Source organism: Tiliqua scincoides, chromosome 1 (genome assembly GCF_035046505.1).
Source record: "Tiliqua scincoides isolate rTilSci1 chromosome 1, rTilSci1.hap2, whole genome shotgun sequence".
In the NCBI taxonomy this organism is placed as follows: Eukaryota; Metazoa; Chordata; class Lepidosauria; order Squamata; family Scincidae; genus Tiliqua; species Tiliqua scincoides.
The window spans coordinates 227628956-227655054 of NC_089821.1; the positions used below are offsets into that span (position 1 = coordinate 227628956).

General features: G+C 40.8%; 1 protein-coding gene across 1 annotated transcript in view; it reads left to right on the forward strand.

Annotated features, from left to right (window-relative positions):
• The window catches only part of TSNAX (translin associated factor X), a 29078-nt gene extending 5002 nt beyond the window's left edge, over positions 1–24076 (forward strand). The window contains exons 4-6 of the mRNA XM_066616831.1: positions 2830–2960; positions 12747–12874; positions 20146–24076. Coding sequence (XP_066472928.1) covers positions 2830–2960; positions 12747–12874; positions 20146–20523 — 637 coding nt within the window. The 3' untranslated portion in view covers positions 20524–24076. The remainder of the gene's footprint in view (positions 1–2829; positions 2961–12746; positions 12875–20145) is intronic.
• Positions 24077–26099: the final 2023 nt, after the last annotated feature.

Genomic DNA, 26099 nt, shown 5'->3' on the forward strand with positions numbered 1-26099 from the left:
AAGTAGTAACAAGCAAAAATAATTCTGGTTTCAAAGGTATAATAAAACCAACAATCTCTTATATTCTTTACCATTCTCCAATATAGTTACCTTTTTTTACATGACCACCACATATAATAAAACAGTCCTTCCGTACACTTACATTTCCAACAATTTTTTGATACAATTCTAATTTGTTTTTACCAATTTTGTAGGTGTTGCATACCATGTATAAAACAATTATGTCCATATTTAATTTTTACATTAAAAAAAAAACTTTTTTACATTTTTGAAGTAAGTTTGAGTCATTTATGTTGACTGAGTAAATACTCCCAACTTCCTTTAACCATCATGCTTCTTTTTATTAATTCTCCTTTCTTTTTATCTTTTTGTTCTTGTTGCTATCGGTGAATGTCTGCTACTTGCCCCTTTAATTTCTTCCTTCCCCGACTCTTCTGTTTTCTCTGGATCATCTAATTTCACCCCCTCCGATTCCAGTTCTGAATCTAATATTTGTTCTGTTTCTTATCTTCTCACACTTTCTTCCTCTTCTTCCTTTCTCATCTCACCTGTCATCATTGTACTCAGGAAATTTTCTGTTTTCATTATTGGATTTATATAATATCTGTAACTGCTGGCCATTTTAACAGTATTGACTTGCTTACAAGCTTTACTAGACAATGTGGTAATTATAATAGAAGTGCATCAGTTCATTGGCTACATTGAGACACTAGCAATTGCAGCTGGTGATGTTATTGAACATGATAGTGTTGAGAAGGCTAGACAAATAAAAGCTTGTGTGAAAATCTCTGATTACATTACCATATTGCATCCGTTTTTCCTTTGCGTTTTATTATTAGAGACTCTGTGTTTATCCTTCTCAACAATTCTTTCAAACAGGCCAACTGACTTTTACTGAATCATAATTTTTTGTCTTATAACTTGCATCATTAGCAATTGTTCTGGACTGTTTGGAACACTGTGCTATAAATGTTATTATATTCTTAAAAACTTCCAAGGAGTACTGATGCTCTGGTAATTAGTAATACAGTACTTAATTGTGGATAAAGCGGGCTCCTTACGTAGAATGATTGGTGTTCAGTAGTTTTATCTAGTAGCAGTAGTTGTCCTATCAAGATTTACACCCCAACTTATTGTTGTGCATACACAGTCCCCTTGTCATAGTCCTACCACAAGAGAACGCTTTGCCTTCTTATAGTACAACTGTTGTCGCAGACCTCATTATTCAATATCTTCCTCTTCAGTATGTATTTTAAAAACTGATGCTATAACTTCTTCTAGTAGTAAGAATGGTTATATAAATGAAATATTCTGTACAGGTATTTGTGAGAAGTATTTAGATGCTGTTCATACATACCCAGTGAATCTCATTTTTGTACTTTAATAGTAACTTCTACTGAAAGCAGTATGGGTAGAGCATCCATACTCAAATGGGCATTTGAATGTAACTCTGATATAAATCCCTGGTTCCCGATCCAGTATGTGGTACATTCCTGAAAGCCTGCTTCACGCATGGCTCTCCTTCACTAGGTTGGGGTTATGAAGTGTGGGTTGGTGGGTAGAGAGAGAGGGAAAGAGAAAAATTAGGAAAAATTCTTCCTCTGTCTTATCCTTCTTCTACCTCCACCACAGAAGTTTTGATTTAATTCTTACTTTTAAGTATTTGTGTGTTTAACTCAAAAAAATGGGGTTGGATATAGTAAAAGGAAGGTAGGAGCCCAGTACACAAAGTGCAATTTTTTCCCATTTCCATGCTTGTCCATTTTTTATAATGAAAAAAAACAAACAAACTACAGTAACTTATAATTCTTAAGGTCTGACTCCAGACCTGATGAACCTGTGACTGCTTGTTAATAATGAAAACTGAAGATAATGGGTACAGAGGAGCTGTGGAGAACTGAAATCTGTGGATACGGGAGGGGTTGCCTGTAGATAAAATGTCTACTTAATCTACCATAGATACTCAAGTCTATATTGATGTCATAGATAGGGCAGGTTCTGAGCCAAAAATCATGGAATTTTCTATGACCATTGGGAGTCAGGTGGAGGGGTAAAAGAGGGGTGTGTAAAATTCTCTGAATATGACTTACCAGGCATTGTTGCAGCAAAAAGAAAAAAGAAGCTGTTTTAACTTCTTTTCCAATCAGGAAGGGAGATGAAGGTGCTTATGAGAGTTGTAGGCTTTGTGAGAAATACTCTGTGGCACTTCCATAGCAGCAGTCCTCATACAGACTACAATTCCCATAAGCTTCCCACTTCTCTTCCTGTTTGGAAGCTAAAATGGCTACCTTTTATTGTTTGCTCTTTGTTGCTGTCTCAGAACAATTACTGGTAAGTAAAAGTGCTATTTTTTCCCCATACCCCCCTGTTCCCTGCTTCTCAGCCCGGTCCCACCCCACCTCACCAGGCAGCTGCTCCTAGAAACTTTATTTACTGTGTCAACCCATGTTTTCAGGGCCAATTTTAAGGCATAATTTTTTTACTTATACACGAGTATATTTGGTATATTGATCTTGAGCATGTGCTCCAAGTTATTTGCATATGTATGCCTATATAGAATTTATATAAGTGATTTTAGACGTTTGAATTATATATTTAAAAGACATGTTTTACACAGGTTTTAGATGTGTTGAACTTTACAACATGCATTTTTAAAGCACCCTAACCCATTTCTGCCCAGCTCGCAGGTGTACTCATTTGATCCCTGATACGTATATGCAACATTGGGCAGAAATGGCTTAAACACAGAGTAGCTTGTAAGCAATATGCATATTTACACCTTTGCTGCATTTACGACTTTTTAATTTGATTTGTATTCTGTGATCACAGTGCCCCCAATGGAGAGGAAATCCTAATGGAATCTGATGCCAAATTAGATGTTGTAAGACAGAAGATAAAGCAAGTAGCACAGGAACTGATGGGAGAGGATATGTACCAGTTCCATAGAGCCATTTCTCCAGGTTTGTATGGTTCAACTCAGATCAGGTACAACTTGAGACATTTAAAATGCAATCGAAGTCTTGTCTAGTCTAGATTTCATTAGGACTTATTCCTAGATAAGTGTGTATAGGAGTGCAGCCCTAGGCTTCATTCTTATAACACTTACTTGGAGGAATGAGTTCTGGCAAATTTGATGAGGCTTACATCTGAGAAGACAGACCTAGGATTGCATAGTTAGGTCTGATTTTATCTCATCATTTGACTTGTGGAAATCAGTCTTTGATTCTGTTCCTAATGGATAGTTTGTCGTTGTGCTCTTTGATCCATAGAGTATTTGGATTTGTAAATTCATTGTATAGCACAGTTGTTAACAATTGTTAAAGGTCCAGGAGCCCCAAAGTTGAAAGGATAGCCACCCCTGATATAGGATTAAGGAAAGATCCTGTGTTGTAGAGAAGTCTGCTGCAACATTTTATGTGTGATTTCCATTAATAATCTTTGGTTGAATTCACAATATTTACTTTATGGTATTGGTGGTTGCTGACATCAACCTCATCTGAAAGAGGAACTTTCTTACACAGGAAATTTGTGTAAACATCCTAAGAAGCTAAGCAACAAATTGAACACCCCTCTTAATCACAAGAGAGTGAAAAATTGTGTGCACACAATTTGCTTATCCTATATGGGGTTTGTTTGATTTTGTCCTTGTATTTCTTAATAGACAGACAATTTGAATAATTTGTGTTATGGACTGGGAATTCTGCAGAGGTTCTTGTAATACGGTTATTTGGAGTGTGATTCTTTTCTTGATGGTGGAAACTGTCTGAGAACCACAGAACCATTTCTAAACCACAGGAGCATCATGTGTGTGAATGCATAAAAATGCAAGGAACAGGTGGACCCTCATTATTCATGAAGGTTCCGTTCCTGGAACCCACGCAAATACTGAATTTTTCGTGAAACCAAGTCACGCAAAATTCAGGGTCCACCCAGCTCTGAATGCAACCGGAGCCTTCCTCTGGTCATGTCCAGACCTGTTCTGAGGCCTGTGGAGGCCTCGCGCAGTTTCCATGGGCCTCAGAATGGCCTCCGGAGGTCCTAGAAGGGCACTTCCGGTTTTTGGGCAAAAATCAGAACTGTCCTAGGACCTCCAGAGGCCTTTCAGAGGCCCATGGAGGTTGCGCCTCAGAAACACCCCCAAAAGCTTGGAGGCCTCCGGAGGCTCTTCTGAGGACTGTGGAGGCCACGCGCAGCCTCCACAGTCCTCAGAATGGCCTCTGGAGCTCCTAGAGGCACTTTCAGTTTTCTCCCAAGAACCAGAAATACCTTTCTAGGACCTCTGGATACCTTTCTGAGGCTGCACAGACCTTCATGGAGGCTGCACAGCTCCAGTCCCCTCTGGAGGGCTCAGGTGGGGCCAAGTCTGGTTCCACACAGGTTCTGGGAACCCGCATTGAGCCAGATTTGCGAATAGAAATTCCGGGAATAAAGAGGCTCCACCTCTTGTCAGATCTTTTGTTTCAGAAGAATGTCACAGCCAAGTTAATTAAATGTGCTTGAAGTAAGGTGTTTGTGAACAACCAAATATCATTGCCTTTGTCTCTTCTGCATATAGTTTCAGCTAGCTTAGCCTCTTCATTCTGTTACAGTGTAAGCCTGTGAATAGAGATTATCTCTTATTTTGTAGGCTGGCTAGATTTTTATAGGTGTTCAGTAAATAATTAAGCTGGGCTTTTGTAAAGTACCAAGACTGCTGAAAACAAAGAGATAGCTGGGTATCATCACCATATTGATGGCATCCAACACAATCGGTCTCACTGATTTTGTCTCATAGATGTTAAATGATACATGGGCACATAGGAAACCGCCTTAAACTGAGTCAGATAATTGTTTCCTCTCATTTGGTATTATCAATACTAACTGCCTGCAGCTTTCCAGTGTTTCAGACAGGAACATTTCTCTGCACTACTAGGCAATGGTGGGGATTGAATCTAGGACCTTGTGCATGCAAAGTATCTGCTTACCCACACAGGTGCGGCTTTCCTAATAATAAAGAACTATAGGATGCACACCCACTATTAGAGCAGAAGAGCAACATCAATATTTCTCTTTCTAAATTATTTATTTCACACATCTTTATATTACCCTTTCTCCAAAGAGCTCAGGGCAGTGTAAATGGTTCCTTCCCTCCTTTTGTCCTCACAGCAACCCTGTGAGGTAAGTGAGGCTGAAAGATAGTGACTGGCCCAAGGTCACCCAGTGAGCTTCAAGGCTACACAGGAATTTTGAACCTCTATTTTTCAGATCTAAGTCCAGCTCATGTATCAGGAGTTGTACTCTTATGTACAGCTGTTGTAATGCAAGATCTCAAATCCCAACAAAGGAAAAAGGAGTTAAATCATGTGCGCAGTGTTACGTGCTCACTGTTAAATCTAGAAAAGGTTAGAAGGATTCTGAATGTGAAGCAAAAATAAAATATGTGTTCAATATTTCCTCAAATATTAGAAGATTGATAGTGAAGATCTTTTCTGGCACTTGAAACAAGAAGGTTAAAGAAGTAAAGCTGAGAAATGGCTCATGGGAGATAAAAGCAGATCGGTATCATAGAAACGAACTAAAAGGAGGTAGTATGAGGGGACACCAAGAATTAAATTTGTGAACACACAGAAACAAATTCCAGAAGATACTTAATTTTCAAGGTTGAGTAACAAAGAAGAAACTTTTATTTGTTGCCCCATCACAGCATAGTCAACCAAATAAGCTTTATGATGTGGTTTTGTCAGATTTGGCTTCCATTTTCTACCACCTATACCAGTGGTTCTCAGGGAGTTTGAGCCCCACTGTAAGTTCTTGCAGGAGAGGGGGGAGGCAGCAATGCGATTGCCAAAATTGCATTGCTATTGAGGGGCTCAGGGGCTTGCTTCCACTTACCAGAGGCTGGAGCAGGCTCCCGGGGGTGTGGGGAGCCCTGTACCAGTCTCAACAGGGCCCACCGAAGTGCACAGACACTCAAAATAATGATCGCAACCAACTTCTGGTCACAAAACCGGAAGTGGGCTGCGATAGTTATTTTGACAGTTTGGGCGCTTCGGGGAGCCCTGCGGAGGCTATTCTGGTGATCGCATTGCTGCCTCCCTGCCCGTTAAGGGTGCAGAGGCCAGGGTGCTCTGGCTGGGGCATAATGATGCCCCAGTTTGAGAACCACTGACCTTTACTCTAGTTTGTGTCCTTTGGAGTCTTTAAATCCCTCGAAGACCAAGGAAAGGTCAGTTTGTGAAACAAAAAGACGGCATAGGGAAGCTGCCATATGAATGGCCAAAAGCGGACTCTAATTGTAGCGGTCAGCCAGAACTTCAGAGAACTTAATGATATCTGAAGATTAATCTCACAGAGAGTGTTTTGGAAATGGCAGGGTTCTACTATCATCTGTCAGATAGAAAGTAATATCCTGTAAGACCATTTCAGGTTTATCGGAGTTTAAACATTGATTCTTCCTAATAGTATTAAAAATTAATCTTTTTCTTTTTAGAACTGTATTCCATTTCTTAATCAGCACAATCATCATCATGTAAAAAAGCAAATTCATTTATACTGGTCTGTCAAAATGGACTTATGTGTTTGAAACAGTAAAATACAAACCCAAGGTTTGTATCTCAAAAGCAGCTTGTCTAATTAACCTTAGACTTCCTAAAAATGTTATCCACTGGCCCAAGCCCAGACACTGAAATATCTTCTTCTCCCTTTCTCCCTCACTACCCTCTAAAATAGTTCAAGGGGGAAACCTAATTACCCTTGTTGTGGAAAATAGTTTAACTTTTATTATGAAGTTACAGTAGTTGTTCCATTTAGAGAAGGGGTTAAATGTTTGAGATGTACATGTGTTTGGTTTAATCACTGTAAATCTATAAATAGAAGTGCTTGCAACTCTGATGCTTGAGAATATTGTTAGCCGTTTACAATTGTTGAGTGCTTTTTTTGGGGTTACTCCAAGCCGTTGTTTTTTTGACTTAACGATAAAACAATTCTGGCAGAGCACTAAAGAAGTTTCATGCTTTCCCTCATTAAGAGTAGTGCTAATGGCACGCAGAACATTTCCCCAAAGAATACTTGTATGAGCTCGAAACACTGAGTATAGTACTAATAATTGAACAACAACAGAAAGGATGCCTGTTTTCTACATGTTTCTTAACAGTACAGATTGTCCCAAGGGACAGTTAAACAAACAAAGCAATACTGAAATAACTATTAAAAAAATATAGAGCTGCTCTTTCATATTGCTATAAACCTTTTGTGATGACTTTTAAATTGTAATGGAATTTCTGTCTCTCTAGTTTGTAGTATGTAAAATGTTCTGCATGCATGAGGAAGAGGAGTTGCTGGCTATCCAAATATGCCAGTGCAGCTTTTGCAAGTGCCCTTCTGGTGGGGCTCCCTCTGTGGTGCAAGGTCCATCTTCTTCACAAGGTCCATCTGTGAATAGATATATTCCACTTTCTTCCTCAAAAAGACCTCATGAGGAAGGAAGTGTAATATCTATTTCTAATGTGCCCTGGTAAAGAAGGAAGGAGGGTGGAGCAGCATCGCAGAGGGAGCCCTGTCAGGTAAGTGAGGAGGGCTGGGGCCTTGCTTAACTGATGCTTTTGTAAACAGCACACTTATTTAACTGTCGTCTTCACCCATCTGAAGCTGTGGGTGATGATTCTGGTTACCTGAGTTTGGTTAACCAAGTGCCAGATAACGTGGTTTTTCCTGTGTATAGAAAACCTATTCTTATGAACATGAAACCAGTGTGGTTTTAAAACTCGAAAGGTACTAGGAAAGCAGAAGACATGTTTTTGTTCATAGGCATGACATAGTAATAGGTGTGTTCCTTATTTTAATGATGTTGTAACTGAATATTTCAGGTATGCAAATTGTGTTTAGCAAATTCAAGATTAATGAAATTGACAGACTTGCAGAATGAAAGGGGTACAAAAGGCGTACGAGAATGCTTAAGCTCTTCTGTAGGAGGCAGGGCTGGGACCAGCAGTTATGTCAGATTCCAACCCCTGTTCCCACTCCAAGCTGTTCCGCTCTCCTCGAACTTGCTCCACCTCCGGAGGTGGCACGGGTCCAAGAAGACCTGTAGGGGCCAGGGCTCCTTGCCCGGGGTAAGGGGAGAAGTTTCCCCTTGCCTCTGGCTGAGCCGATTCTGGCCCCTATCCTGCACTGGATACAATGCAAGCCTCTTGGCTTGCCTGTTCCAGCGTAGGATAGGATTGCGCCCTTAGTCACATTTGTTATTGATTGGCCTAAGGTCATCTAGGAAGCTGCTTCATGGCTTAGCAGAGATTTGAATCTGGGTCTTCCAGGTTTGAGTCAACATCAGAACCACAACACCATCCTGGCTCACCAAGGAGTTGATTCCCTGCTTTTTCTTATGGTCCAGATGTATGTTTTCCATGAAATTACACTGACTTAAATAAGGCTTACTTTCTATCTAGTGTGCACAGCATTGCAGTTTTGGGCTTGCTTTTAACAAGTTTTTGAGGTAAATTATGCAAAACAAATTAGTCAAACACCTAAGCCTAGCCTCAGCATGAGTGAATTGACTAAGCTGTATGACTGTCACAGGGAAGCTGAGCAGCCAGAAGAACTGCATTGTTTGGTTAATCTGATCCTAAATAGGGATAGGGCAATCAAGGTTCCTGGGAAAGGAAGGGTAAAAGCAAGCTTGGAAGAAGTGGTCCAGGGAAGAGAAGGCAACTGGCTGAAGGGAAGGAAATTTGAAACGAGAATAGGTATGAGTTATGGGGGCAAGGAAGAGTTAACTTCATACTGATGAGAAACAACCATGCAAATCTTTGATTACAGGCATCTATACTGGTTTTATAGAAGCTATATAAACATATATGTTACACAGTGAGTCATTATCAGCGGATTCAGTATCCGTGGATTTGACCCACCATGGGTTCCAAACCCACAGTAGGAGGACCACAGAGGATGTTCCAGACCCAACCAGAGGTTGGATCCAGGAAACCTTCTTGGTAGTGGGGAGGCTGCATGCCGGTTTCCCACGACTCAGAACCTTTTTGCAGGGACTTCCAGTTTTCACAAAAACCAGAGGTCCTTGTTAAAGGGCTCCAGCAGGCATTCTTAGCTTTGGGGAGGCCACTTGTGTGACTCATAAGACCTTCCGGACACAACCTCTGGTCGCATCCAGAAGTCCTCTGTGGGTTGGACTGCTGATTTCTTTATCCATGTTTTTTTGACTTCCGCAGGGATTCCAAGAACAGTACACAACCTGTACACTAAAAAAAAAGTGTGTAAGTTTTCACAGTACTGTGCATACAGGTCTACAGTAGTCCAGAAATAAACTAGTAGTGTACAGAAGACTGACTCGGGAAATGAAATGTTCTCAAATTCATAAAGGGGAACCATTCAATGAAGAAGGCTATTGGTTTGCTGAGCAAAGTGAACAGCACAGTTTTATGAATGTTTACTCAGAAGTAAGTCCTATAGTGCTCAGTGGGGTTTACCCTCAAGATAGTGTATAGGATTGTATCCTAAGAAAGCTGAATAACACAGGAACAGGATGTAGCTGAAAAATTAAACAAGTTTATCTCTTTGCTGTTTTTGAGAGTAGAGATAAGATTCCAAAAGTGGAAACACCGTTTTCCTGCTAAGGCTACTGAAGAAACTAATTTCACTGCTATTTTGGGCTTCTGCACAGTTATTTTAAATAATTTACTTGGGATGTTACCTTTGCTCTAGGACACTTGTGCCTTGTCTCTTCATTATGCTAGAAGTGAACTAACCCCATTCCTGAGAGTGTAACTTGCTTCTACTAAATTACCTGAGTTTATGGGTCTTTCCTACCTCACTCTCATTAAATATAATTCTCCTTTTGGGCTACCATCAGATCTGTCCTTGAGTCAATTACTAAGAACCTGAACAAGTATGCATGCATAGTAACTGATTGCTATAATGATTATAACATTTGTTTGCAACTAAATAGAGCCCATACCCTGCTTGAGAGAGTAATCCAAACTCTTTGATCATGCAGTCAACATGACTTTGGTACTATAAAATTCATAGCAGTATCAATGACTATTTTCCATTGATTCTCTGCACTGGTAACACTAATCTTAGTTGTTAGTTGCTCACTTAGTTTTTTCATTCAACATTGTTTTGTTTTAAAGTTGGTCACTAGTTCTCCATCTTCTGACCTCCACGTATCTTCCGTGGCTTCACATTGTAAGGCTATTGGAAACTGTTCCAAGTTGCACTGGACCTGCAACCCACTTCCTTGGTCCTGTTGTGTCACAGAATATTTTGCATTCACAAGGCATTCTGGGGTGTGATAATGCTTTGCGGCATGATAGGAAAGCACTCAGCGAGCCCGCCAGTTGAAAGAATGTTATTGAGCCCTCCTACGGTAAAATTGGTTTAGTTATAAAGTTGTTTTACTTAAAGTTGTTGTTCACAAGAACCAATTGACAACTTTAAGTGACAGCTTGCTGTACTTAAAAATTGCTTTGAAGAGACAGTTAATATAATTGAACATCTAATTAACTTCTGAAAATTGTTTACTTTGAAAACAAGACACTGATTAAGGAAAGTAACCTATAAAAGGAGTAGGGTTGAGGCAGTAAGTTAAACAAGAAAAGCTAATTGCCATGTTTTAAATATTAAAGATTCTTTATTCTTTCACTTCTTTCTTTTGTGGAGGTTCCAAATGTGGGTCCATAACCATATAGTTACTTGACTTTCTTCTGGTCATCTCTGCCCTCCCAATCCTGAGTGACTTGTTCTCTGAAAGTGCATGGGTTTAATGAGTCTTTCAAAGTCTTAGTTTATCTTAATTATTATCTTAATAAACTATTCAGATATTAAGAACCATGCATTTTTTACTTTATTAGTTTTATGTGCAGTGTGCCACTGCAAATAATCATGGAAAAACTACATATGAGAGTAAAGGGCAGTTGGAGACTATATAGAATAACATCCGCTTAACTGTATAACTGAATTGATCTTACAGGCTCTCTCAGTTCTTCTCAGACAAAAATGTCGGCATCTCTTTATTGTTCTTCTAGCCTGTCTAAAAATGTGAGGAAGCAGTGGCAGATACAATAACAGATTTTTAATTGGACTTCACAGCGTTTATTCAGGGAAAACAAACTATACAAAAGCAACTTTGTAAATTACTGGCTTCTTGGAAAGTACCCAAAACTGAGAGCAGAAGGAAGAAGGTATTGTTGGACGGAATAGTGAAATGGGATGGAATTTTTTTTCACCTTTGGGATTATTTGCCCAAAGAAACGGATGTCCTTCTATTAAGTTACAGTTCAACATATTTAAACATCCTTTTACCTGCTCATTAAAAACACCTTAAGTCAAGGTCGAGGTCATTTTAAATGTCATTTTCAAGCTGCTTTCTGCGGAGAATGACTTCTATAAGGCACGTATTTCATGTCAAGCATATTTGATTCTAATGAGGAAAACAGTAACTGTGGTCATTAACCTGAGTCTTACAGCCCAGTCCTAAAGCCAGCAGCTCCACCGGGTGCAGCGGAGCCAAAATGACAACTGCTGCATCCAGAGGCACTGCCAGAGGTCTCCTTGGGGGAAGAGCACATTTGTCCCCTTCCCCTAGGGAAAGCCCAAGCCCCTCAATGGGGCTTCTCAAGTCTACGCCAGCCATTTTATTGGCGCAGACTTGAGAGCCTCTGTGTTGGGCCTTCTGGCCCAACATGTGGTTCAGGATCTGGCCGAGCAGAGCTCTGCTGGTCCCACCCCCTCTGTCCCGGTTCATATAGGTAGCCAGTGTAATTGAACCGAAGTAGGAGTGTTGCATGGCTTGTCCCTAGCAGGAAGGGAGGAATTTGGATCAGGACTCTGGCATGACATGAACAGGGCTTTAACCCTTTCTAATAAGTTTAAGTTTAAGATTAATTTCTCTACTCACACACACACACACACAGAGTTATAAGCAATGGCTACAATCCATCATAGAGCTAAATGCGTTTTAATCCTTTGTAATCTGATCGCAACCATTTAAAGGTGAGGCAAATAGCATGAATAATCTCCACTGTGATTTCTAAATGACTAGCACACGCTAGTGTTTTATTATATTCTTTAGCTGTTACATATACTTTTTTGGGGAAAAAGTTGCTAGCCAAGCACTGCTCCATGTTGGATGTGCATGCTACTCTATCTTACTATACAGGGTCAGTAAGCTTTCATAGAGTTGGAGTTGGAAGGGCCGTACACGATCACTGAGCCTGAGGCCATTTACAGCTAAAACATCCCTGCTAGTTTATTATCTAGCCTTTGCATAATGACTTCCCTTATTGAACAGTTCTTACCTCTGGGAGGTTCTTCGTTATGTTAATCAAAACCTCCCTTTTTATTATTTAAGCCTATATGTCCTGGTCCTAGTCTCCAGAGCAATTGAGACTGAATGTAGTGGAAGAAAGCTGCATTGCCAATCCCGGTTTACATGGTCAAAACTGGTTGCAATACAGTGGTGGGCATAGGTGACTAGACCTTGAATGATTTGTCAGGCTGTATTATCCATTTAACTTTTGTAAGAACCTTGTATTGGGAAAAGTGTTAGTATAGTAAAATAATGAGGCACTTATAGATCTTGTGTGCTGTTTGACTAATGAAATATTCATTTGTATTTTTATTCTTGGCTATAGTCTTGATTTTCTCCTTGCAAATACCTCATATATCAGTAAAATCATTTCACTTTTATTGCGGACGCATGCAGTGAAATGTCATTTGTTTTGCATCTTTCCATTTCCATTTGCTTCCATTTCCAGGTCTTCAGGAGTATGTGGAAGCTGTCTCGTTCCAGTATTTTATCAAAACTCGGTCTTTAATTAGTATAGAGGAGATCAATAAACAGCTAATATTTGTAGCAGAAGACAAAGAGGAAGAAACTGAAGTGGTAAGAACATTTTTGTCAATTAGATAGAATTTAATTACATTTTTTATTTTATTTCAAGTTGGAGCCACTCTTTGGCTTTTCCATCTTACTTAGTGAAATTTATCAGGTAGTTCTAGATTTAATTCACACTCCTTGTCTTACAATAAAAGTAATGCTTGGGACACTGTAGAACAACTTTAGTAAAGCCCCGTGCAGAATTAAAAACTTTATTTTAAATATTTTATAGCCCTTTCGATAATTTCTGTACTGCCTCAATATTTCTGACACTTAGTAATGAAAAATGGTAAAGGTACAAGCACTTAAAGGCAAAGTCAGGCCTCAGAACCACCACTTTTGGCTTTGTAATAAATGAAGCATTACATGAATACAGTGCTGCCCTTTGACAAGGGAGACTTGGATTCTGCTCTTATCTGAGTCAGAATGTCACTGAATACTTACATGAGTAAGTACCAGTCTCTCAGCTTGAGTTCACTCTTTATAAAATGGGAATGATGAGAGACTCCCTTAAAGGATGGTGGCTAATATAAGGAATGTAAAGCACTCCCTAACGATAGGCCCACCCTAGCTGCTAGCCATCTCACTCGAAAGCTCAAAACTGGTGTCAATTTTGAACTCTCAGCTCCTATCCAATGCTTTATAGGATAATTAGTGGAAGCGTTTCTTATTCCATTTATTCTGATTTCTTGGCTTTGGCCAGAGGTTGAATGTGTGATGTTTTCCATTTTTTGTCACCTCCAGAAAGTCTCATGAGATTTCTTTTTAGGTGAATCAGTTTTGCTTATGTTGGCTCTTTAGGATGTTTGTACTGTACAAAACGCTTTATATGTACAAAGAGTTTGATGGACATAAACTAGAGGTTGTGTGCTCCACTTACAGCATTTTTTTGCATAGCTATACTCTTTTATCAGCATTATCTTTGTCAATGATTTGAAAAGCAAAGTAATTGGAGCAATTCAGAAGTTTAGCGCAAAAGAAGATGTAACCTTCAGAACTGAGCCATCAAGTGTCACTTCCTCCCCAAAAGTGACCTAACCAGTTTGCAGTGAAGTGAAACTTAGCAGCAAGCTAAAAACTTAACCCAAAGACTGTAAAATCAGAGCTCCAATGTTGTTTTCACTTGGATTATTTATTTACAACTTTTCAACAAAAAAGTTTGCAAAGCAGTTTACATTGGAAAATAAATGAAAAGATGGTTCATTGTCAGGTAAGGAGCTGACAAAGAGATAGGAAGGCACCAGTAAACAACTGCTAGAAAATGTACTATGCTGAAATGAATAAGAGTAGTTGCTATCTTGTCCTGTCCCTCGCTTAACCACCACTTTAAAGGTGCCTCTTTGCCCAGTTAGGAGCCAGCCACTTCTGCAACCAGGTCTGCAAGAAAACCTGCTGTTCATCCCAAATAAGCCACTCTGTGTGTCTGTTCTATGATTCATTGACTGATCTAGGCAAACATAAACCTTGGTTTGAGGTATTGAATTCAACAACCTGAGAATCACAACTTTCACCTTTTAAAAGAATATCAGCCTTTAAGGCTGTAAAGATCAGCTTAGTAATGTATGGACAGTGTGTGGTGAAATGTGGGATGAGGACCTGAACATGATTTTCAGTGGACTGGTGGGATGATACAGTTCAGTGTTCTGTGTACATCTTTGCCCTTTAAGCACATTTATATAGGGCACAGACTAGTTGATGGAGAATTTACAAATGTTCTGCATATGTGGGCAGAAAATAGGTTTAAAATAAGTGCTCCTTCACACAAAGTATAATTAATATGTGGAATTTACAGCAATGCAATGTGGTAATGGCCACTGGCTTCAATTGCTTAAAGGGGAATTTGTCTGGAGAATAGGTGCATCCAATGGCTAAGATTCTTTGTGTTCAGAGTCGGTCTGATGGATACCAGTTGCTGATAGCCACACCGGGGGTGGGGTAGAGTGGAAGCTATGATTTTTATTCTCTGCTTGTGGGCTTCCGTAAAGCATTTTGTGGGTTAGAGTGGAATCAGTATGCTGAACAAGAACGTTTGGTCTGATACCATAAGGCTGTCATGAGAAGGACTTCTATATGCTTATCAATGCTTTCACTGATTTTGATCTCTTGGAAATATGAAGGAGTTAAACATGAAAAGTCTCTCAAGTAGCATATTCCAAAAGAAAGGATCCTATCTGTCCTTCATATATTTTGCCTGAGTTTCAGATAAGTGGATTAAAGTTGTTTGATTCAGGAAGACTTGCATTGTGAGAAATATCTTTTAGAGCCTGAAAACTGAGTAAGCATTTGCATAAGGTCTTTGAAAAGCTGGAATTGACTCATAGGTGTAAGATAAGCACATTTAGTCATCTCAAACTCTGATGTTTTAACTTCTTGATGTTTTCAAAATAGTCACGCTCAACTCGCTCCATTAATCATAATGTTTGGCCAGTTTGAGCTGTTGACAAGGGAAAGTACGTGGCTCCTTCTAGAAAAAGCAGCATACCCAGTTCTGCTGTTATGGATGCGTCATGGAGAGTACTCAGCAGAAGACAGATATTTTATTTTTGTAAGCACAGATATCCACTGAAGAAAAACATCCCAGATATTTACTACTCAGATTAAAGTAGTAAGTTGCAGATGTATGACTTCATGACCAGTAAAATAGCAGAAGGATTTTTTTAATATGCCATGTATTTCCTTTCAAATAAAATAAATTATAAAAATTCAGAAATGGGGATTTAGGTGGGAATCTTGAGGAGCATGTTGTGTACTGAAAAAAAGTATTGGTTTCTTTTAGTCAATATATAGATCAATAATGTATTTGATAGTGTTTCTCAAACTTTGTAAAATTGTGTCTCTCTCCCAAAGTTACTAGATCTTTTAGGCCCTAGCTGTTACTACAGAAATTTAACTCCTAGAACCATGTGTGCCATGAGTTGAATCTCATATGATAAAAGTACAAAAAGCAATTTTTGACTGAAAAATCAGCCTTCTCAGAATTTTTTTTTCTGGGGGGAGAGAGTAAATTACCTTAAGTAAGAACATAAGAATAGCCCCACTGGATCAGGCCACAGGCCCATGTAGTCCAGCTTCCTGTATCTCACAGCGGCCCACCAAATGCCCCAGGGAGCACACCAGATAACAAGAGACCTCATCCTGGTGCCCTCCCTTGCATCTGGCATTCTGACATAGCCCATTTCTAAAATCAGGAGGTTGCGCATACACATCATGGCTTGTACCCCGTAATGGATTTTTCCTCCAGAAACTTGTCCAATCCCCTTTTAAAGGCGTCTAGGCTAGACGCCAGCACCACATCCTGTGGCAAGGAGTTCCACAGACTGACCACACGCTGAGTAAAGAAATATTTTCTTTTGTCTGTCCTAACCCGCCCAACACTCAATTTGAGTGGATGTCCCCTGGTTCTGGTATTATGTGAAAGTGTAAAGAGCATCTCCCTATCCACTCTGTCCATCCCCTGCATAATTTTGTATGTCTCAATCATGTCCCCCCTCAGGCGTCTCTTTTCTAGGCTGAAGAGGCCCAAACGCTGTAGCCTTTCCTCATAAGGAAAGTGCCCCAGCCCCGTAATCATCTTAGTCGCTCTCTTTTGCACCTTTTCCATTTCCACTATGTCTTTTTTGAGATGCGGCGACCAGAACTGGACACAATACTCCAGGTGTGGCCTTACCATCGATTTGTACAACGGCATTATAATATTAGCTGTTTTGTTCTCAATACCCTTCCTAATGATCCCAAGCATAGAATTGGCCTTCTTCACTGCCGCCGCACATTGGGTCGACACTTTCATCGACCTGTCCACCACCACCCCAAGATCTCTCTCCTGATCTGTCACAGACAGCTCAGAACCCATCAGCCTATATCTTAAGTTTTGATTTTTTGCCCCAATGTGCATGACTTTACACTTACTGACATTGAAGCGCATCTGCCATTTTGCTGCCCATTCTGCCAGTCTGGAGAGATCTTTCTGGAGCTCCTCACAATCACTTCTGGTTCTTCACCACTTGGAAAAGTTTGGTGTCGTCTGCAAACTTAGCCACCTCACTGCTCAACCCTGTCTCCAGGTCATTTATGAAGAGGTTGAAAAGCACTGGTCCCAGGACAGATCCTTGGGGCACACCGCTTTTCACCTCTCTCCATTGTGAAAATTGCCCATTGACACCCACTCTCTGCTTCCTGGCCTCCAACCAGTTCTCAATCCATGAGAGGACCTGTCCTCTAATTCCCTGACTGTGGAGTTTTTTCAATTGCAGAGTAAGTAAAATCTGTGAAATCCTTAAGACTACAAAGATGGGCTTGGAATTGCCTAAGTTCCCAATGACAGCTCAGAAGCAAGGCTAATTGGATTTTTAGTGGGTAGGCTTCAGCACCCTGCATAGCATTTTATTCTTCCTCATGACACAGAAGCAGAATAAATGATAAAACAAATATATACAGGCTTGTATTAGCATAATTATGTACAGGTCTAGTCTATTTATACGCGGATTTTTTATACACGGATTTGACTCAACACAAATGGCCCTTGCAAATGAGAAGGAATGTGCTGATCCCTGGAGAAGGGAAATATGCACCCCTTTAAAATCAGTTTAAAAAACTGATGTCCACCCAGTCTCCTCAGCATCATCATGTCTTTCCACGAGGACATGAAGAGCACTGTAGTCTTTGATGGCTCCACATCAGACCCCTTTGACATCCAAAGCGGAGTGAAGCAGGGCTACGTTCTTGCGCCAACCTTGTTTGGGATTTTCTTCACTGTCCTGCTGAAGCATGCCTTTGGAACTGCAACAGAAGGCATTTATGTATCTTTGGATCAGGTCAGACGGAAAGCTCTTCAACCTCTCCAGACTGAGAGCAAAGTCCAGCTGAAACGTCTGCATGACTTCCTATTTGCCGACGATGCAGCTGTCACTGCCCACTCTGCCAAAGATCTCCAGCAGCTCATGAATTGTTTTAGCAAGGCCTGCCAAGACTTTGGACTGACAATCAGCCTGAAGAAAACACAGGTCATGGTTCAGGATGTGGACTCACCTCCCTGTATTACAATCTCTGCGCATGAACTGGAGGTTGTCCATGACTTTGTGTACCTTGGCTCAACGATCTCTGATACTCTTTCTCGATACCGAGCTAAACAAATGCATCGGTAAAGCAACTACCACGTTTTCCAGACTCACAAAGAGAGTCTGGTCCAACAAGAAGGTGACAGAACATGCCAAGACCCAGGTCTACAGAGCTTGCGTCCTGAGTACGCTTCTGTATTGCAGCGCATCATGGACTCTTCGCTCACAGCAGGAGAGGAAACTGAATGCTTTCCACATGTGTTGCCTCCGACACATCCTCAGCATCACCTGGCAGGACAAAGTTCCAAACAACACAGTCCTGGAACGAGCTGGCATCCATAGCATGTATACACTGCCTGCGTTGGTTTGGTCATGTTGTGAGAATGGACGGTGGCTGGATCCCAAAGGATTTCCTCTATGGATAACTCATGCAGGGAAAGTGTCCTACAGGTAGACCACAGCTGCGATACAAGGATATCTGCAAGAGGGATCTGAAGGCCTTAGGAATGGACCTCAACAAATGGGAAACCTTGGCGTCTGAGCATTCCGCTTGGAGGCAGCTTGTGCAGCATGGCCTCTCCCAGTTTGAAGAGACACTTGGCCAACAGACTGAGGCAAAGAGACAAGGAAGGAAGGCCCATAGCCAGGGAGACAGACCAGGGACAGACTACACTTGCTGTGGAAGGGATTGTCCCTCCTGAATTGACCTTTTCAGCCACACTAGATGCTGTTTCAGAACCACCATTCAGAGCGGGGATACCATAGCAAAAAAGACTCTGAAGACTGAAGACTAACAAAAAAACTGAACAGTCCTTTAACAATAGCCTCTTTAATGAGAGAGAGAGAGAGAGAGAGAGGGCAGCTGGCTGACAATCCATCAATTCTCTTTCCAGCAAACCCCTCCCTTCCCCCTGAGCAAGAAAGAAAGGTGATCGCTTTGCATTGGTGAAGGGAGGGGCTGAGTGAAGCTTTCTAAGCTCTTGGAGGAGGACTGGTTGATGAATTGTCTTCTTAATGACTCTTATCTTAGAGTCAAAAGGTCAGCAAGGCTGTTTTTAAATCACTGGAGCAAAGAAACCTTGTTTTTTAAATTGATTTGCTATAGTGCGTTTTTTTGCCTTGAGTGCCAAGTGAGTTTTTCCCCAAGTGAGTGCTTGGAACCCACATATAATTAGCAGCAAATATCTTTGCTACTGTGATTTCTGCTTCAGTTTCTCCCACATTGGTAAGTGCATTCATGGGGATCCATCTAAGAGGAACTAGTTAAGGTGAGCCCAGCAACCCTTAAAGCAAATAACAATACAAGTAAGAAATTTACTGGGGTAGGTATGTAGTGAGAATGAGGCAGTATCAGAAGGATGAACTCACAGGTTTGCTCACACTGTTCCTAACTTGTGCTTACAGTGCAACCCCATGTGTGTCTACTCTGAAATAAGTCCTATTAAATTCAGTGGGACTTACTCCCAGATAAATGTTGTATAGGTTTGCAGCCCAAGATTACCAGTACTAAGCTTATGTGCTATTCAGATAACAAAGGCAAGATTATACATTGGAATCCCTGGGTCATATTAGACCACTCGTCCATAAGTCTACTTTCCTTGCTGGATAAACTATGTGCAACTCATGGGTAACTCTCTTATGGAGTCCTAAGTTCTACCAGACATTTTGCCATGCAGTCTCTTTGTCACCTCATCATTGGCTGTACCCTCTCTTATAAAGATCATGCAGCAAGCCATGCAGGTGCTTATATGAACTTCTGAATTATGAACTTATTGTTGAAAAGCAATATATAAATATTCTTAGTAATAATAGTAATAAGGTAGGGTTATCAATTTTTTTTCTTCCGCTGGGACTTCTGTGCCTTTAACAATTGCCTGATTGGCAGGAAGTGAGCAGATGATTGTCTTTTTTAGTTTTGGAAATGTTATGTTTTTCTAAATGCTTTTCCAGGGCAGTTCACAACACCATCACTGGAGACCTGCTAGGAAAATAAAATTGACAACCCTGTTAAGGCAAAACTCTTAGTGAACCAGAAGTATGATATATGGGATAATATCTGCCTAAGTACATAAACATATTGGAAGACATCTTATACTTTAAGCATAGCCATGCATTATTTCATTCAAAAGCCTTACTAAAAGAAATTGATCCGTGGTCTGCCTGAACTCTCTTTAACCAGTCCTGTTCCTGTGTGTTAAGCTTTTTACTCTGTTTTGTTGCTAGGTGCCCTCTGATTGTCACAATAAGCAACACCGTACTTGGAGCCTGAAGGTTACTCCTGTAGATTACCTCCTGGGAGTGGCTGATCTAACTGGAGAGCTAATGCGGATGTGCATCAACAGCGTTGGCAATGGTGATATCGATACCCCCTTTGAGCTGAGCCAGTTCCTGCGTCAGATTTATGATGGCTTTTCCTATATTGGCAACACTGGACCTTATGAAGTTTCCAAAAAACTTTATACCTTGAAGCAGAGTTTGGCTAAAGTAGAAAATGCCTGCTACACATTAAAAGTGAGGGGGTCAGAGATACCAAAGCATATGCTAGCTGATGTGTTCTCTACCAAAACAGAAATAATTGACCAAGAAGATGGGCTTTCCTAAAGTAATCAAGGCTTACCTCATGATCTGGAAGGGAGAGACTGTAAACTGAATCAAAGCAGTTCAATATTTTGGATTTATGTACTGCAAGAAGTCTTAGAAGTATGTTTCTTTTAAATGTAGTCATGTTTTAGGATCAGCTGAAGAAGCAGGGTGATTTAAATCCCAAAACTGTTGGAACTCTGCTTGCACAATGGAGCAGCAAAGCCATTGTTTAGTGAGAGTTCTGCTTTTTTTTTTTGTGCTATTTGCTTTCACACATCACTGTCTATATACCATATCTATATATATAAAGACCCTCCTAATCCACAGGCTTAGTGTCTGCAGATTTCAGTATCTATGGATGCCAAGCCCACAGCTGGAGGACCTCCTCCTGGGTGTGATCAGAACTGCCTTCTAGTCACATCTGGGAGATTTTCTGAGGTCCTCCAGCTGCTAGTTTCATGACTGGTATCTGCAGGGGGGGACCAGGAATGGATCCTCCACAGATGCGGAGGACCGACTTTGTATGCCTCTATTTTATTATTGTGGACCTACTTCAGCCTTGGTCTCCAAAACCAGTGAAGTCACATGGTGCTCAGTATGCTCTCTGTATGTTTTTGTTTTAGCATTTTTTTCTTAGCTCTTTTTAGATTTATTATCTGAATACTTTGTGTCTGTGAATCATTGTTGGGTTTCAAGGGATTAAAAGTAGTGTTTGGCTGAAGAGAAATGTACACGGAGAGGCTAACATACTTAACTGATGCATTACTATGTTGTTTGTGGGTTTTCATATACCTGCTTGAAAGGTCCTGCCTCAATGCTAGCTTTCTGTTGCTTAATGAATATTCAAGGACCTGAAAATGAAGCCAAGCAAAAAGTTTGGAGAATTTATAATAGTTCATAACATGAGATGATCTGACAAGCAAAATAAGCTTCTGCATATTTATATGTTTAGAATAACTTTTGGTAAACTTTTCCCAGTGTGTGAATACAGCACTTTACATGTCCTCAGCTCAATGTGAGCTATGTAAAAGTGACTGTAGAATTGCCTGTGGAAATTTATTGACTTAGGAAACATTCAGATTACCCAAGTGAGATTTGGACAGATAGAATACCAAATGAGATTTAGAGGATCTTCCCTCACGAAGGATTTGGTTTAATCCATTTGAAAGATTTAAGAAAAAAACTATTATAAGCCAAAATGCTTGTAAGACAAAATGAGCTTGCCGGTATATGTGAGACATATACCCAGGTATATGCATCATTTGTGTTCTTGAAAACACACAGAGTATGATACTCTGTGTAGATTAGTTCAGTGAATCACTTATTCTGAATTAAGAATTATTCTTGCTCTTGCTTTTTCTTTATGTACATTGTGCTAGTAGAAAAATGGAAAATAATGTTTATACGTAAAATATTTTGGGTCAGATGCAAAGGTGCCTTATATGAGTAGAAAAATACTTCTGCTCATGCAGTGAAACTCTGTTTCCCCCCTGCAGCCCCTATGCCACATTGCTCGTTGTTCTGGAAAGTTCCTTGATCTTTCAGAGAGGATTTTGGAAGAACCCACATGGGCTGTAGCAGGGAAGAAGGGACAGGAAAACTTGGTTATAGCACTGGAATTCTGCTTGCACCTCTCTGAATTCAACTTATTGTTTTAAAGTCATTTAGGAAACAGGTTCATCCACTATACATGAAAATAGTGAGGTTCCCCCTCTTTGCTCCTGTTATGCTTCTGTGCATATTGATCCTGTTAGCCTGGCATGTTCTCTTTTATTAAGATGTATATATGAAAGCAATTCTTATTCCATAGTAGTGATCAAAGTTTTTTCCATTGTTAATAAGTAGTGTTGGTGTTTGGTTTTGTACAGTAAATTGATAAAAAAGCACATACTTATAATTAATGCTAGTTATTTGCCATCCAGTTTCTCTGCCCACATGGTTAATGCTCTTGAGTATTCATACAATTCAAGTCTTCAGTCAAAGGAATGGTTTGCCCTGATACTTGGGATAGTCCAAATCCATGTGTTGTCCATACTCACTTCCAAATCCACCTCCTGTGCCTGCTAGCACATGAATACTGCACACCTCCCCATCTTCATTGTCCTTCTCCAGCTCCATTGCTGTGTTTTGCAAAGTAGCTTGATGGGGAGAATACTGGGAGCCAAACCCCTCCACTCCCAGTAGTTTTTGTCACCAGCTATACAAAACATAGCAGTAGAGTAGGAGCAGGGGAGGGAGAGCTGTCTCCATCCTCCTCTTGAGCATGCAAGAAGAGGTTGGGACAGCTGGGTGGAGTGGCAGGGCAGACAAGGGTTTGGGGATTGCTGTTTTCAACCTTGGTTCTTTAAGTTAACCTCCAAAGCAGCAATACTCAAACCAGAGCCCAAGCTTTCTTTATGCTATATTAATTTTAAGAGAATATAATGGCCAATAAATTTTATTACTTTCTCTGTCAACACTGCTTCATTAATTCCCTGTACCACCAAATGGCAAAGGAGCACTTCTAATATACTGTTTCTTTTGCAGGGTGGCCACCCTTTGGGCACAGGGTATGTGCCTCCAATTGTTAACACTCACCAAAAAGTAACTGCTTCTTCTGTGGGGTTTGTGCATGGAAAGAAAGAATTGATAGGACAGCAGCAGATTGAGGGAGTTGTCTGTTCTTGGTTTTGATATTTGCTCAGTTTATGTTTTATTTCACAATTAGTTTGTCTGGCATTCAGTATAAGTCTGCTTTTAAAACTTACTGGAAGCACCAGTACCTGCAAGTTTACCCTACCTAGGAAAGAGTAGCTGGGGAGAGAACTATATTAGGAAAATGGCAAAGGTTTCCCTTTCTCCAGTGATGTGGCCCCAATACAACTCCCACCCACCCCTTTTCAATGTAAGGAGATGGGAAATTGATTTCATATCTCATTTGATACTCCTTCACTTCTCACCTGACTTGGTCCTTAACTCTAAGGAAATACCTCTAGAATTGGATAGCAAAATGTTAATTCTATTTGTGTGACTTCCGAGGATATTTAGAAAAGTGACATTTAGCCACAAAACAATTGATGGCATTGTGCCCATTTCTTAACCAGTTTTTAAATGTGGCTTCAGTCATATCCTTGGTAGTGGGCCAAAACCAAGATATTGTTAAAACAGATGTTCAGCAAAGGTTGCCTTGCACGCTAATACCACCTGTCATTCCAGCATTCTGTATATTGGAAGTGAAATCCTTTTGAATGCAAAGCTGTGATGGAGTTCTCTATAACTGAATGTATGTAAATAGGTAAACACACATATAAAGTGTGTACTACAGCTAGGAGTCTCTTTATCATAACTACTGTATTATCATCTGCTTAGTATTTGGAATGAGAACCCCTACAGTCAGAACAAGAGATGAGTCTAGTGTAACACATACTTTGTATTGCAGCTACTGACAATTATATATACGGACCCATCCTTGGAAATTACTGTACTCTCATGTCTGCTGGTTTATACAAGAAATGATGGGTGTAACCAAGCTGTTCCTGGAACTCTGTCTGATGTGTATTCATATGGTTAAATAAATTGGCACAATTTTCTCTCGCTCCTGTGTTTTGAAAGTGGAATATGGGAAGCAGCTTCTGGATAAACATGTGCCACTTTTCAAGACACAGCAATTGTGCTTTATGAAATTCAACACTGACATCTTGTGGTGGTTGGTATCCTCTGCTACCTGGAAGGTCCAGCTTCACTCTACCTGAACTTCGTGCACATCATAGAATGCATGTCACAATATATTTTTTAACTATTGCTTAAGAGTAACCCAACACTGCTTTTCAGTAGGAACATTACACCATCCCTTCCATTTATAAACAGCAGAGGAACAACCAGCAAAGACTGGGCCTGCTGCTCTTTGGAATGAAAGGACAATGTGGCCCTACTCCATAAGAACATAAGAACAGCCCCACTGAATCAGGCCATAGGCCCATCTAGTCCAGCTTCCTGTATCTCACAGCGGCCCACCAAATGCCCCAGGGAGCACACCAGATAACAAGAGACCTCATCCTGGTGCCCTCCCTTGCATCTGGCATTCTGACATAACCCATTTCTAAAATCAGGAGGTTGCGCATACACATCATGGCTTGTACCCCATAATGGATTTTTCCTCCAGAAAATCCCTCCTCCCTCCCTCCTCTCTATACACAAAATTTGCTGCACATGAAGTATAATGGTTCCTCTTCTTGCCAATTTATCCACAGCTAGTAATAAATATACTCCTTGTTTCTTTTGAGGACAATTGATCCCCATATTACATTTGAGTAATTATAAATGCATTAGAGCAGTGTTTCTCAAACTGGGTTGAGACCCACTGGGTGGCCGCAAGCCAAATTCAGGTGGGTCCCCATTCTTTCCAGCATGAATTTTATTTTTAATATATTAGACTTGATGCTACCATGCTATGTACTGCAGTTGGGGACGTTACAAATCTGTACTCTTAACAGGCTACTATGTATATGCTTTTAAGTGATAGTCAGTGGGGCTTACTCCCAGGTAAGTGCAGATAGGATTGCAGCCTTTTGGCTGTTTGGGGAATTTTTTTTAACAAATCAGAGACTATTTGGGGGAGGGGGTGCAGGAGGGTTTTAAATAAGTTTATGGTAAGTATAGGTTTCAAAATTAATTGATTTGATTTTGTCCTGGGGGGGGAGTTAAAAATTTTCCTGCTTGATGATATCACTTCCATGTTAATGACATCACTTCTGGCGGATCCCTATAAATTGCCATTCTAAAAAGTGGGTCCTTGTACTAAAAAAGTTTGAGAACCACTGCACTAGAGCAGTGGTTCCCAAACGTTTTAGCACTAGCACACACTTTTAAAAACTGCACTCTTGTCGGCCTAGCTGGCAGCCTGTCCCCCTAACTTTACGAGAGTAAAAAAATTTATTTTTACAATACTAGTCTCTCAAGCATCTATTTTTATCCTTTTACTATGGTGGGGGAGCTGGAGTGTTTGTTGAGCTCCATGTTAATCAGATCGGGACCATTCTGGTGGCCTTGCATTCCCCTTCATCTGGCTATTGATAAAAGCCAAGGCATGGTTGCCTACTCACATGAAAACATGCATGTGCAACTCAGGGCGTAATCCAGGAAGTAGCACTGGGCCGGTGCAAGTCCCTTACACCAGCCCAGGAGTGTCACAAATGTGTCATAGAGCACATGTGCACCTCCTCCGGTGTCAGCCAGGCCAGCTCAAGTAAGTGCACTGGCTGAGCTTGGCCGGCATAGGAGTCTGGGGGGGGGCATGGGGAGGAGGTGTTTTGGGGTGGAGGGGAGGGTCGGCGATAGGCAGGCCAGTGGATGAGTGACGGGAGAGCAGGGGATGGGGCCAGAATCCGGCACTTGTTCCTGGGCAGTCTGGTGCAGCTCTGGGCTGCTTGGAATTGCATCACCTTTCCAGGTGACACAGATCTGAGTAGTCCCATTGGGGCTGCCACGGCTCTCCCTGGGGTAAGGGAAGTTATTTCCCTAGCCACTGGCTGAGCTGATTTGGACTCCAACCTCACATTGGATACGGGGCAGGCCTGCAGGCCTCCCCATTCCAATGCAACTTAGGATTGGGCTGC